This window comes from Sphaerodactylus townsendi, linkage group LG03 (assembly GCF_021028975.2).
Source record: "Sphaerodactylus townsendi isolate TG3544 linkage group LG03, MPM_Stown_v2.3, whole genome shotgun sequence".
Lineage (NCBI taxonomy): Eukaryota > Metazoa > Chordata > Lepidosauria > Squamata > Sphaerodactylidae > Sphaerodactylus > Sphaerodactylus townsendi.
In genome coordinates this window covers 15,599,290-15,612,504 of record NC_059427.1, presented here as the reverse complement: position 1 = coordinate 15,612,504, position 13,215 = coordinate 15,599,290, and the positions used below count along the sequence as shown (strand labels likewise).

At 48.6% G+C, this 13,215-nt stretch overlaps 1 protein-coding gene across 1 annotated transcript; it reads left to right on the top strand.

Moving 5' to 3' along the window:
- Window positions 1–496: 496 nt before the first annotated feature.
- On the top strand, window positions 497–12,695 carry LOC125428975 (collagen alpha-1(III) chain-like). The gene is made up of 2 exons (XM_048489667.1): window positions 497–623; window positions 11,331–12,695. Exons 1-2 carry the CDS (start codon window positions 545–547, stop codon window positions 12,038–12,040), a joined length of 789 nt encoding a protein of 262 aa, XP_048345624.1. The 5' UTR covers window positions 497–544; the 3' UTR covers window positions 12,041–12,695.
- Window positions 12,696–13,215: the final 520 nt, after the last annotated feature.

The window sequence follows — 13,215 nt, the reverse complement described above, 5'->3', positions numbered from 1 at the left end:
GGTTCAGTGGTGGAGCCTTGCCTACAGAAGGGCCCACATTCCATTCCTCAGCATCTCCAGCTGACAGGATGATGCGGAAGACTTTGACCTGGAACCTGTAGAGTCGTTTGCAAGTCAGAGTAGATCAACTGACCTTGACAAATCATCGGGTATATGACCCAGTTATCATTCAGCTTCATGAAATCTGACCTAGGAGGACCTGTCTTCTCCATATTACCTCACCAAACTTGTGGTATCCCTATGGATTCTGCTTTAGTTTGTTTCACCGTCACCCCCATTTCCCTAGCTAAGCATCTCCCCCCTCCTTGAAGGACCCTGTTTCCACCACAGGGTTTAGCAAGGTTTAATAGCTGTGTCCGCCCACAGTGATAGGACACATGGAATGCAGTAGCCCATCTGAGGAAGTTCCCGCCTTGTTTTTAGGACAGGGCTGGGCCTCAGCAATATAAATCCCTGAGTATGGAGGAGGGAGTGGCATAATTTATTTACTCCAGCAGAGTTAGTGGGGGGAAGGCAGAGCTGCTGCCCACTGTAGGCCTCCAGGATGAGTTGTGGTGGCCAGGGGCATTGGCCCCTCCTTGGCTTGACCTCTGTGGTCCTGATTCTGTGTTTCCATCTATCAGGTAAGTTGTGGGGCTGGAGGGCTTCATCACTGATGTAATATGTTGAATTTTTCATTACTATTTGGGAGACTGAGATGTTATCATTACATTATGCCAATTCCAACAATGGGATGCTTTTTTCTTCTTCTGTGATGATCATGAATTAGAGTTGTAAGGTTGCAAAATGGAATTTGCCCGACTATTGCCTGAGTTTGCTGCCAACTGTGCCCTCCTCTTCATTCCTCCAAACTTCTAGTTATGGTACTCACCTTCTTTCATTCATGGCAAGAAAAAGGGATGGCAAATTTTGCATCATAGCAGATGGAGGGGGAAATAACAGGTCCCGGGAAGAATGGGATGAGAAGTGTCGTTGTGGCAGCGTGGTGTAAGGGTAAAAAACAGTGGACTCTAATCTGGAGAACCAGGTTTGATTCCCCACTCCTCCACATGAGCAGTGGGCTCTTATCTGGTGAACTGGATTTCTTTCCCTGCTCCTACACATGAAGCCTACTGGGGTGACCACAGTTCTCTCAGAACTCTCTCAGCCCCACCTACCTCACAAGGTGCCTGTTATGGGGAGAGAAAGAGAAATAAATTTGTAAACTGCTTTGAGACTCCTTATGGCTGAAAAAAGTGGGGTAAAAAAAATTTCTCCCCACTGCTTTGCATTTTTAAATATAAGCTCTCCTGGGTAATCTCGCTTGTAATGTGCAGGCAGGAGAGAGACCAAAAGGCATTTGGGAGATCGAGGCTGTTTCCACATGGATGATTTGTTTGTCCTTTCCCCACTTACCTTAAGCCCCGCGCTAATTGAGGAGAGTAGCGAGGGGTCCCTCGGCACTCCCCATGAGAGGGGTGGCGACAGCGCAGCCGCCCTGACACTGCTGCTGTCGCGCCCCCTCCGTGCGTGGCATCCCTGGCGCTCTTGCAAAGGGCGCCTTTTGATGACCCCACGCAGAGCGCGGGGTCGTGGGGACGCCCGGGCGTGCGCCTAGGATGCCGCGCACTGAGAGCAGCGCGCAGCACAGGGGGAATCAGGGTGAGTGGGGAAACGCCCGTTGTGTCCCAGCTCTCAAACAGGAGTGGTTTTTGTGGAGCATCCACACCTTCAAACTAGCGTTGCCAACTTCCATGGGTGATGTGGACATCTTCAGGAATTACAGCTGACCTCCAGACTACAAAGATGAGTTCCCCTGGAGAAAATGGCCGCTTTGGAGGGTGGACTCTGTGCCATTGCACCCCTTAGAGGTCCTTCCCCTCCCCAAACCCCATTTTCCTCACATCCACTCCCAAACCTCCAGGAATCTCCCAACTTGCAGTTGGCAGCCTTACTCAAAACTGTGCTTCTTCCATTGCCTTGGGTTGCTCCAGTGTTCTTGGAACCTGCTTTGCACTGATGTTGCTAGAAACATGGAAGTCAAAGTGAATTTTGCCACACGGTGGATTGGAAGGTACAGAATTCCAAACCTCTCTGCCTACATGGATGCATTTTCCCTCCCTAGCCCTCACACACACACTGTTCTCCCTGCCTGCCACTGAAGGCCTTTTCTGGCTTAAACGAATTAGTAGTAGGCACATCACTGTTTGGTTGCATATGTGATCCCTAACGGGGATGGCTCGAGCTGGCCCAATCTCTGGCAGATCTCGTTTGCTGAGCAGAGTCAGCCTCAATTACTACTTGGATGAGAGATGAGCAAAAAAGTCTAGGGTTGTGGTACCGAGACAGACAATGGCAAACCTATCTGCTTGTCTCTTGCCTTGAAAACCTTACTGGGTCCATGTAATTTCTACCACCATATAGACATGCATGTATAACAGCAAACTTGCAGCACAAGTATCTAGGTCAGCCATTCTCAACCAGGGTTCCGTGGTACAAGGTCACCACAAGGTCAGCAGCCACCCCAGTGCTTCCCTTCACCCTGGGAGGGGAAGGTGGGGGGGGGGATGGCAGGGGTACCGTGAGATATGAAGAGTGGGAAAAGGTTGGGAAACACTGATCTAGGTGATAACTTTACAAAACTGAAAAATGAAATCTAAGTAAATAGTGAAAAAATAAATCCTAGCTTGGGCTCTCCAGATGCATGATCTTTCTGTTTGTCTGTAACTGGGGATATAATAGGAAAGTTGGATTAGTAAGCATTGCGAAGGGCTTTGCGCATCTTGCTGCATTAAAAACATTACAATTAATAGGAAAAAAAGGGAGAAGTAGGTACCATTCACAGCGAAATACAAAGGATTTTCCTAAGCTTTAATTATTGCTGGCAGCTGATCCAGCCAGGCATATTCTGTACAGGCTAAAGAAGGGATTCCTTTGGTGGTACAAAAGCTCTACGTTAGATAGCTGGTCACTGCCGAGCAAGGAGTGAAGCCAAGAGCAGTGGGAGCTCCAAGTCAGATTTGGGTGAGTCAGATCTGAATATGGAAAGGAGAGCAAGGACATTGAATAAGCTGAGAGTTGGCAGTAGAGATGGGAGCCTATTGAGGCATATTTAATGAAACTCGCGGCCCTCCAGACGTTCATGAACTACAATTCCCATCAGCCCCTCCCAACATGAGCATTGGCTATACTGGCAAGGGCTGATGGGAATTGTAGTTCATGAACGTCTGGAGGGCCGCAAGTTTGACACCTGTGATTTAGACATTGATATCTTCCTCCTCTCTGCAAAAGGGGCCCAAAGCGACTTACCTCGTTGCTCCTGCCTCATTTCCCTCTCACAGCAACCCTGTGAGATAAGGCAAGGGCTATGATAGACTGAGGATTTGTATGTGGGTCTCCCCGCTCTGTTCTCAGACTCTAACCACGACATTGTGCTATGGAATCAGCAGCTCAGAGCTGTGGATGGCAAAGACAGTTCAAATGCAGTAAGCCCATGGTTTGCTATTCACTACGTAAACCAATAGGTTTCTTGAGTTTTTATCCCGGCTAACTAATTATTTTAACACCTAACCCCATTGGAAAACTGGTTTTATGGTATCTCCATAAACCAGAATTCTGTAACTGAATCAAACCGCTATTTTGAAATCCCAGTTTCCAGGACAAGCATAAAGCATTGTTCCCCAACGATTGTTTTGCTGAATGTGGAAATATCTAATATCCTGGTTGTGCAGGGAGCATGGAGGCGGGGGAAACACAGAAACTCAAGGATCCCTCATGTTTGTTCCTATGGTGACAAATTGTTTCTCGCTGTTGCGTTTTAACCCAGCCAAAGGGTTCAAATAGCTGCTGCAGAGGAGAGTGAAGAAGAGATGGAGAGATAAGATGTTGATAAAGCTGAAGGGTGGAGTAGACTAGAAACTTGGAGGCTGATGCAGAAAGTAGCAGTTGGCTTGCGCACCTGTCAAAAGCCTTGTTCTGATACAAGAATTTTGGCATACTACTCCCTGCCTGGGGCAAATGCCCCTGATGCTGACTAATGGGCCTATCCATAGTGCAGTAATCTTGCTTTGTTTTATCAGCAGCAAGTTATAGCTTGTGGTGAGCTGGGCCTTGTTGGTGGTTCCAAACCACACTTGGGAATGTGAGGCAGCTTGGGAATTTGAGGCAGTATCGGGTATCAGGCTTGATGGGTGTGCCCAAAGCAGGAGGGCATGGAGAACAAAGGGCTAATTAGCGATTGTGACACCAAAGGATGAGAGCCCTACAGGCTGAGACACTTTGATGGCTTCTAATACACACTGGTTGCAAAAAGGCCTGAAGGGCCTTGCTCATCTCTGTGACTCATGGAGCACCTTAGCAAATAAACAACCGGTCCAGGCAATTGATGCTCTTGGGAACGCAGGGGCTCCTGTTACGTTGAAAAAAAGAAGACCTTTCTCAGGTTGGTACCTTGGGCCTTTGAGCTGGTGCAGAGACCTGTGCAAATCACACTTTCTTGCCTGGACATAAGAAGAGTCCTCCTGGATCAGACCCGTGGTCAGCATCTTGTTTCACACAGTGCCCAACTAGCAGCCCCAGAGGCCAAACGAACAGGATATAGAGGCCAACGCCTTCCCCTCATGTTGCCTTTTCCCACTCTGGTATTCTGAAATTCCCTGCCTCTGTAGATAGCCATTGATAGACCACCTCTCCATTAATGTGTTTAACCCACTGGCTGAGCTGTCTATGGTTGTAGCTATCACTACCTCAGCAGTGGCGTAGGAGGTTAAGAGCTCGTGTATCTAATCTGGAGGAACCGGGTTTGATTCCCAGCTCTGCCGCCTGAGCTGTGGAGGCTTATCTGGGGAATTCAGATTAGCCTGTGCACTCCCACACATGCCAGCTGGGTGACCTTGGGCTAGTCACAGCTTCTCGGAGCTCTCTCAGCCCCACCTACCTCACAGGGTGTTTGTTGTGAGGGGGGAAGGGCAAGGAGATTGTCAGCCCCCTTGAGTCTCCTGCAGGAGAGAAAGGGGGGATATAAATCCAAACTCCTCCTCCTCCTCCTCCATTGACAGAGAACTCCATAGTTTAATAACTCATTGGGTAAATGAATAGAAGAAGAGAAGAAGAGTTTGGATTTATATCCCCCCTTTCTCTCCTACAGGAGACTCAAAGGGGCTTACAATCTCCTTGCCCTTCCCCCCTCACAACAGACACCCTGTGACGTGGGCGGGGCTGAGAGAGCTCTGAGAAGCTGTGACTAGCCCAAGGTCACCCAGCTGGCGTGTGTGAGAGTGCACAGGCTAATCTGAATTCCCCAGATAAGGCTCCACAGCTCAGGTGGCAGAGCTGGGAATCAAACCCGGTTCCTCCAGATTAGATACTTCCTTTTGTCTGTTCTGAGCCTATTTCTCAACAATTTAATTGAATGTTCCAGATTGCTACTACTGTGGGAGCAGGAATAAAAGCTCCCTCCATGTATTTTCTCCACCCTGTGGATGATTTTATAAACTTCTGTCATATCCCGCCCCCCCCCCCCGGTCTCTTTTCTAGGCTGAAAAGTCCCAATGTCCAGCTTTTCCTCACACGAAAGGTGTTCCAGCCCCACTCTCAGTCATCCTGGCTGCCCTGATTTGCACTTCCTTCAATTCTGCTTGGCCGGAGTCTCTCCAGAAGATGCTTTGCAGTTTGGGCTGCAGCCTTTTACACTTAGTGCCAAACTAGATTCATTTGGAAGATCTATGATTGACAATTCCACCATAAATAGAACTGCACACTTCTAAGCAACATGACTTCAACAAACACAGGCTCATTCCGCACATGCAGAATAATGCACTTTCAAACTGCTTTCAGTGCTCTTTGAAGCTGTGCGGAATAGCAAAATCCACTTACAAACAGTTGTGAAAGTGGTTTGAAAACGCATTATTTTGCGTGTGCGGAAGGGGCCTTAGTAAATGTTACTCTGCTTAAAACGGTCCTGTCGATCTTCCTTTTTTTTTTGTGAAAGGCTAAAAGCAGCCAGGGAGGACCATTTGGAGGTCATGCCATTTTCAAGACAGAAATAACTTCATGCCACTTTTCAGAATAGAAATTTGGAGTAGCCCAGGTTGGTATTCATCTTGGTAGGAAGAAAAAAAAAAGACTTGTGCAACACAGCCGCTTGGAGACATCCATTTCGGTCAGTAAAATAGAGTAGGTAAATTTCCTTCCCCTTTGTCACGGCCTGCTTCAAATCAGATTCCACTTCCTGTGGCTGGTTTTTATTGTTTATAGAAGAGATAAGGAAGAGCTTGGAATCATATCCCACTTTTCTCCATGTAAGGAGTCTTAAAGCGGCATTCAAACTCCTTTTCCTTCCTCTTCCCACAACAGACACCCAGAGGTGGGATCCAGCAGTTTCTCACAGGTTCCCGAGAGTAGGTTACTAATTATTTGTGTGTGCCGAGAGGGGGTTACTAATTGGTGATTTTGCCACGTGATTTTTGCCTTAGTTACGCCCCTCTTCTCAGCAGTAGCGCGCAGAACTTGAAGCAGTCTAGCAGGAGGTGCACTGGCGTGCGTAGCAGCCTGCGCCTGCGTGCATTTGTTTCCTGCCCAAGGACCAATGCAGCGGCTGCGTCCTTGCCACAGCCCTGCCCAGGAATGCCCCGCCCCCGGAATGCCCAGCCACGCCCCTGTTGTGCCCCGCCGAGCCCCATTGGCACTGCGCCACAGTTTGAATCCCACCACCAGGGGAACCTGTTACTAAAATTTTTGGATGCCACCACTGCAGACACCTTGTGAGGTAGGTGGGGCTGAGAGAGTTCTGAGAGAACTGTGAGTAGCCCAAGGTCACCTGCTAGGCTTCCTGTGAAGCAAAGAGGTTGGTGACCCTGTGCTGTGCAGCCTGGCAGGGTTGGTACAAGGTAGGGATGCCAGCCTGCAGGTGAGACCTGGGGATCCTCCAGAATTACAGTTCATCTCCAATCTACAGAGATCAGTTCCCCAGCAGAAAAAAGGAGGATTGCAGGGTGGACTCTGTGGCATTTTATCCCATTGGAGTCTCTGTCCTCCCCAGGCTCCACTCCCAAATCTCCAAGAGTTTTCCAACATTCAGCTGGCAACCCTACCCTCATCCCTCGCTGATCACAGTGGTCACCTGCATGATCCACTCACTCGTATGCTGAGCTCTATGCAGTGGGAGAGTGCACACTAATTGCATTCACAGCACAAAGCTTAACCGTGCATTTGTGTGTGTAAGAGGTGTGTGTGTGCTATAAATGTGTTCATGTACACACTGTGGCAGCTCATCTGGTTGCCACATTTAGGACCTATCTTCAGTTCTAGCAACCAGTCAAGGAATTCAGACAGAGGTGGGATCCAGCAGGTTCTCACAGGTTCCCGAGAGTAGGTTACTAATTATTTGTGTGTGCCGAGAGGGGGTTACCTACCACTGGGTGGTGTTGAATTTGCCCACATGATTTTTGCCTTAAGTTACGCTCCCTCCTCCTCAGCAGTAAGCCCAGCATAGAACTTGAAGCAGCCCTAGCAGGAGGTGCACCGGGCGTGTGTGGCAGTGCCTGGGCGCCTCGCGTGCATCTGCTTTCCCCTACTAAGCAAGGACCGAAGCGCATGGCCCGGCTGTGCCCTTGCCACAGTCCCGTCCAGGAATGCCCCGCCCCTGGAATGCCCGCCCCTGGAATGCCCCGCCCAGCCCCATTGGCGCTACGCCACAGTTTGAATCCCACCACCATGGGAACCTGTTACTAAAATTTTTGGATCCCACCACTGAATTCAGACCTATGTAGTACATTTTTAGCTTGTCCATCTTCCCCCAGGAAGCTTAAAGCAATGTACGTGGTTCTCTGTTCCCCATTTTAGCTTCACAACAATTTTACGCAGTGAAGTTTAGGGCCAGAGTAGGAATTTGAACCTCAGGTCTCCCAAATCCTAGTCTCATGGTCCAGCCACTACACCCCATTGACTGTAAAATGGCAACTTGGTGTCAACATTATTAAGGTCAACCATCTCTCCACTTTTTGACCTCTTTCACGATCTTCTTCACTTGGGTTGTTGCCTTAACGGTGTTTCAACATCTGTATTATTTTCAACAAAATACAAGTTAAAAGCAAGAGAATCAGGAAAACAGACTACTTTTCAAGTGGGAGTGCATATCCCCTATCTTTAGCAATTTGTGTCAATATTATGATAGCATGGCCCTTTCCATCATATTCCCAGGGTCCCCCTGAGCACCATAGAGCAGTGATGGCGAACCTTTTCGAGACCGAGTGCCCAAACTGCAACCCAAAACCCACTTCTTTATCACAAAGTGCCAACACAGCAATTTAACCTGAATACTGAGGTTTTAGTTTAGAAAAAATGGTTGGCTCTGAGGCATGCGTTACTTGGGAATAAGCTTGGTGGTAGTTGTTGGCTTTGCTTTGAAGCAACCGTGCAACTCTTCGAACGGGTGAATCATGACCCTAGGAGGGTTGACTCAGAAGCAAGCCACATTGCCAGCAACCGAGCTTATTCCCAGGTAAAGGATCGCGTTTCAGTTCTTTGCATGAAAATCAGTGGGGTTTAACAGCGCTTAACAGGGTTACCTATACTGCTTTCCCAAAACTAGGTCTTAGGTTTAATGCTAATAATTGAGCCCAGCTGCCCAGGCCAGCCTAGATGTGTGTGTGTGGGGTGATTCCCCCCCCCCCCCCGCATGATGAAGTCTGTGCGTGCCCACAGAGATGGCTCTGAGTGTCACCTCTGGCACCCGTGCCATAGGTTCGCCATCACTGCCATAGAGAGAAGAGCTACTTCTGGTATAGAGGTCAGCAGAGGACTCTGGGATATCCTTCAGAGTACTTCACTGAATATTTTTCTGATAATAAAAAGGAGATCTACCTCTCTGCAGAGGGTGCATGACAAGTTGGAAGCCATCTCTCCTCCTGAGTAAATCCTAGGGAGGCTTTCTGCTTGCTTCAGGTGATGTGAATGCAGTCCATGTTCTCCACAGCCTTTCATGCTCCACCACCCATAGATTTTCTGCCACTCCGCCCACTAATGCCTTAAACCTCAAATTTCCTCTTCCTCTCATGGCTAAGCACTCCTGTAATGCCGTACTTGACACAAATGGAAACTCGTGTAACTATCGTGACTGAACCATAGAAAGAATTCCTGAGCCATTAATGTGTTTGACATCATTCCTAAAAATTGTGGGCTTGGAGCTTCCTGGGTGGCCATTTCACCACCACTCAGAGGTAAAGAGCAGGTCTCAAGGGAAGAAGTACTTTAATGAGGCTACAAACTGAGGGACACATAAACAACCGGGAAACCTCCCCCTCAGCTTGATCTAAAGAGAAATATTTAGGCTAGGACATCACCAGAATTTGCTTAACTGAAGTTGCAGAATCTGAATACCCTACAGGCTACAAGAGGAAGAGTGCAAAGCAAAGCAGTTCTATGTTGAGAGCAAGCCTAATTAGGTCTACTCAGAAGCAAGCCCCATGGGGCTTATTCCCAAGAAAGTGTTCTTAGGATGCTCTCTTGTTTAAGGAAGAAGAAGAAGAGTTTGGATTTATATCCCCCCTTTCTCTCCTGCAGGAGACTCAAAGGGGCTGACAAACACCTTGCCCTTCTCCCCTCACAACAAACACCCTGTGAGGTGGGTGGGGCTGAGAGAGCTCCGAGAAGCTGTGACTAGCCCAAGGTCACCCAGCTGGCGTGTGTGGGAGTGTACAGACTAATCTGAATTCCCCAGATAAGCCTGCACAACTCAAGCGGTAGAGCTGGGAATCAAACCTGGTTCCTCCAGATCAGAGTGCACCTGCTCTTAGCCACTGCTCTTAGCCACTGCGCCACTGCTGCTCCCAATTATTTTTCCTGATACATTTCAAGTATTACATGATCTTCATAAGAAGCGAACTCCTTTTTCTGTTATACTTGATGGATCATTTTTGATTCCTGCATCCCCTCCCCCATGATGGGATGAATACTATTTAAGGGGAACAAGATTGGAGAAATGGTGCATATGAGGGCTATACATTTCCTTGCCCTGGTACTGTTTCCTCAGCAGCCCCATATGACGGCTGTGAAATAAAAAGGCAATAAGACACAAGCATGGATCTCTCACATTATGACTAGCTTGGCCCAGAAGATGGGGACTTGCAATGTGCTAACCACTGAAAATGCTAGTTTTCTAAATGCAGGAAAGTTTGTGTGTGTGTATGTGTGTATTTAAACTTAAATTGGATGGCCCAGGCAAGCCCAATCTCGGAGGTTAAGCCAAATTAGCTCTAGTTAGTGTAACCTCTATCTGTGGGTTCTGTGGGGCAGAACTTGGTTTGCAACAACAAATTTTAAAAACAAAATGGTTTACTTTCTTAACATACAACATTAAACATCAACATTTAACATCACACTTCAAGGTCCTGTTCAGGTTTCACTTCAAGTCCTTCTAGTTACAGTCTACTGATACTGCCAAGTCCAATTCTTCTTTGCAAGTGGGTTGGCTCCTGAAGACTCCCAGGGCTTGGTGAACAGGATTCAACATGATGAAGGTTTCCAGGAGAACTCTCACCCATTACAAACACAAAAAAACTCCTGAAACAATAAACTCCAACATTTACAACATAGTAAAAATAAACAACTACCTTCCCACTAGTTCCCAACAACATTGCAGTTACCTTAACAAGGTGTTAAGGACTTATACAGATCAAGGTCCGAGTCTGGTAGCCTTGTCTCCTCCAAACTACATGAGCTCTGCAGCATTCTGCTGCTTTGAGTCTCCACCCCTTTCTGGGTCAACCCATTCTGAGCATGGGGGTTACATTAGCACAAGGATGGGAGACCATCAAGGAAATCCAAGGTTGTTATGCAGAAGTAGGCAAAGGCAAACCACCTCTTTTCAGCCTGTGTCTTGAAAGCCTTCTGGGGTTGCCATAAGTCAACAGAGCCTTGGAAGCACTTTTCACTACAATTTAGATATGGAGCCTTTTACCTGCTACTATAGTCCTGCCCTACAAGGGTCATACCACGTTTTTTCCCGAATGCATAGATCTGCTCCCTTTCATCCACACTTGCCAGGGACTAAAGCTGGGATCTGAGGTACAGAATGCAAGTGGGTCTGTTCACCGAACTATGATTTATCCTCTTAGTGAACCACAAATGATGACGACTCAGTAGGAAGACTATTGGAATTGGGGCTTGGTTCGGGCTATCCTTTTTTCTCTTCTGGCCAGTGTGCCAGCTGCATGCCAAGGCCTCCTCCTCTCCACCCCCTTGCCCTCGCTAGCTTGGCAGAAGTAACAGGCAGGTTGCAGGATGTGATGGCTAGGCTCAGAATGCAGCTCTACTTTGTGGTTTGCTGAAACTGGTTTCTGTTTCTCTCCTAGGTGTGGCCTCCAGATGTATTGACATGGCACTTGGGCAAGACCTACAGCCGCTGCCTCCAGGCGTGCAACGCTGCTCTTTGCCCAGAGGGCTCCTTCAGCCCAATGTCCCACCACAACAAACAAAAAGCAACGAGGTGGGAGAGAGCCGTGTTGTGGGTGGAAGTCCTGCCACTTCGGGGGGACAAGGAGGCGGCTCTTTTGCATACCCTCCCGGTGCACAAGGAGGAAACCCACCCAACTTTGGCAGGCCAGACGGACCCTGGCCATTTGGTACACCCGGGAGGCCTGCGTTTGGTGGCGTCTCTGGCCAATACGGCAGACCGAGTGGACCTGGACAATATGAGGGTCCTGCAAATTATGGTAGGCCAGATAGACCTGGCCCGTATGATGGGCAATATGGGGACAATATGAATCGCCCACGGGTAGAGATGGTGCCTCCTCGCATCCCCTACATACCATCTCCTCGAGAGTGGGGTGGTGGCCGCATCCCAGTACCGAAGGACAGCCCTATGTATGGCAGCCCTCCTTATAGTGGTGGAGCAGGTGGCCAATACCCACCGATCTATGGTGGTGATTCTGCGATGAGGGGCAGGTATGATGGCAGTTATGGCCCCATACCCTACGACCTGCAGCCACGTGGACAGGAATCCACCAAAGGCAGTAGTGATCCTTGCACACCAGAATGTCAAGATAAAGGCAGCCAGACCTAGACTCTGGGCACTTGGGGTGAGCTGGATAGAACCGCATGACTCTGCTTCCGGTCTCCAGTGAGGGAATACTGGGCAATGAAAAATGCAAATGGTAATTACATTCCTTTGGGAGGGGATATGATACACTATTTAGTGTCGCGTTTTCTTAAAATTTGTAAACCCTTGCCTACCTTTCTATCTACACCGAACACTTACAAATTCATTTCAGAGCTGTTGAAGGCTTACAATTCCTAACCAAATGTTCCTGCAAATTGTAGTTTGGCAAAGGGATTAGGATAGCTAATCAAAATTCCATCATCCCCTCACAAAACTGCAGCTTCCAGGATCCATGGCGGTTAATACAATTTCACGTTGTTGTTGCTAGCTATGTTCTTACCAAATCTATATTGTGGTTGGGGTTGTTCACTGACTGGTGGGGACTGTATATCACAACCGATCTCCAAATTACTGCTTTGAATTGTGGACGATATGGCATTGTACCCCGTTGAAGCCTCCCCGCTCCTCAAACTCTACCCGCCCCAAGGCTCTACCCCAGAATGTTGAGGAATTTCCAGACCTGGAGTTGGCAACCCTACACTAGAGACCAATACTGGCCTTTTCCTCACTTACCTTTGACCACCCTTTGCTGCGTGCTGCTCTCAGCGCGTAGCATCTCTGGCACACGCCTGGGCATCCCCACGACCCCGCGCTCTGCTCTGCGCGGGGTCATCAAAAGGCACCGTTTTGAGGAGCGCCAGGGATTCTGCGCGCTGAGGGGGTGCGAGAGCGGCAGCGTCAGGGCGGCTGCGCTGTCGCCGCCCCTGTAGTGGGGAGTGCCCTGGGACCCCGCGTTACTTGAGGAGAGTAGCGCGGGGCTTAAGGTAAGTGGGGAAAGGGCCACTGTATACCTGCCTTGAGCTACAAATCCTTGTGAAATATCTTCCGTGCTCAACCAGCCCTTACACTATTCCTGTGAAGCTTGCGTCTCATCCCAGGTACCTTCCATACTAGCTATTAATTCAGAAACCGCGTTCACTCAGGTTTAACCGAGAATCCGACTGATGTTGTCAGCAAGCCAGTCCATCCCCCCCCCCCCCCGAATAGTTGCATGAAGTAATCTAAAGCTATTTGACTACTCAGACTCGGGTTTTCCTTATGCTTTTCTATCTGAGTTTTGCCACCGAGGAGGGTTGTTT

What these genes read in the sequence shown, in the direction of transcription:
- LOC125428975 (XM_048489667.1), top strand. Translation starts at nt 545, where the DNA reads ATGAGTTGTGGTGGCCAGGGGCATTGGCCCCTCCTTGGCTTGACCTCT. An exon ending in TCTGTGTTTCCATCTATCAG is followed by an intron (nt 624 to 11,330) that starts GTAAGTTGTGGG and finishes TTTCTCTCCTAG; the next exon opens with GTGTGGCCTCCAGATGTATT.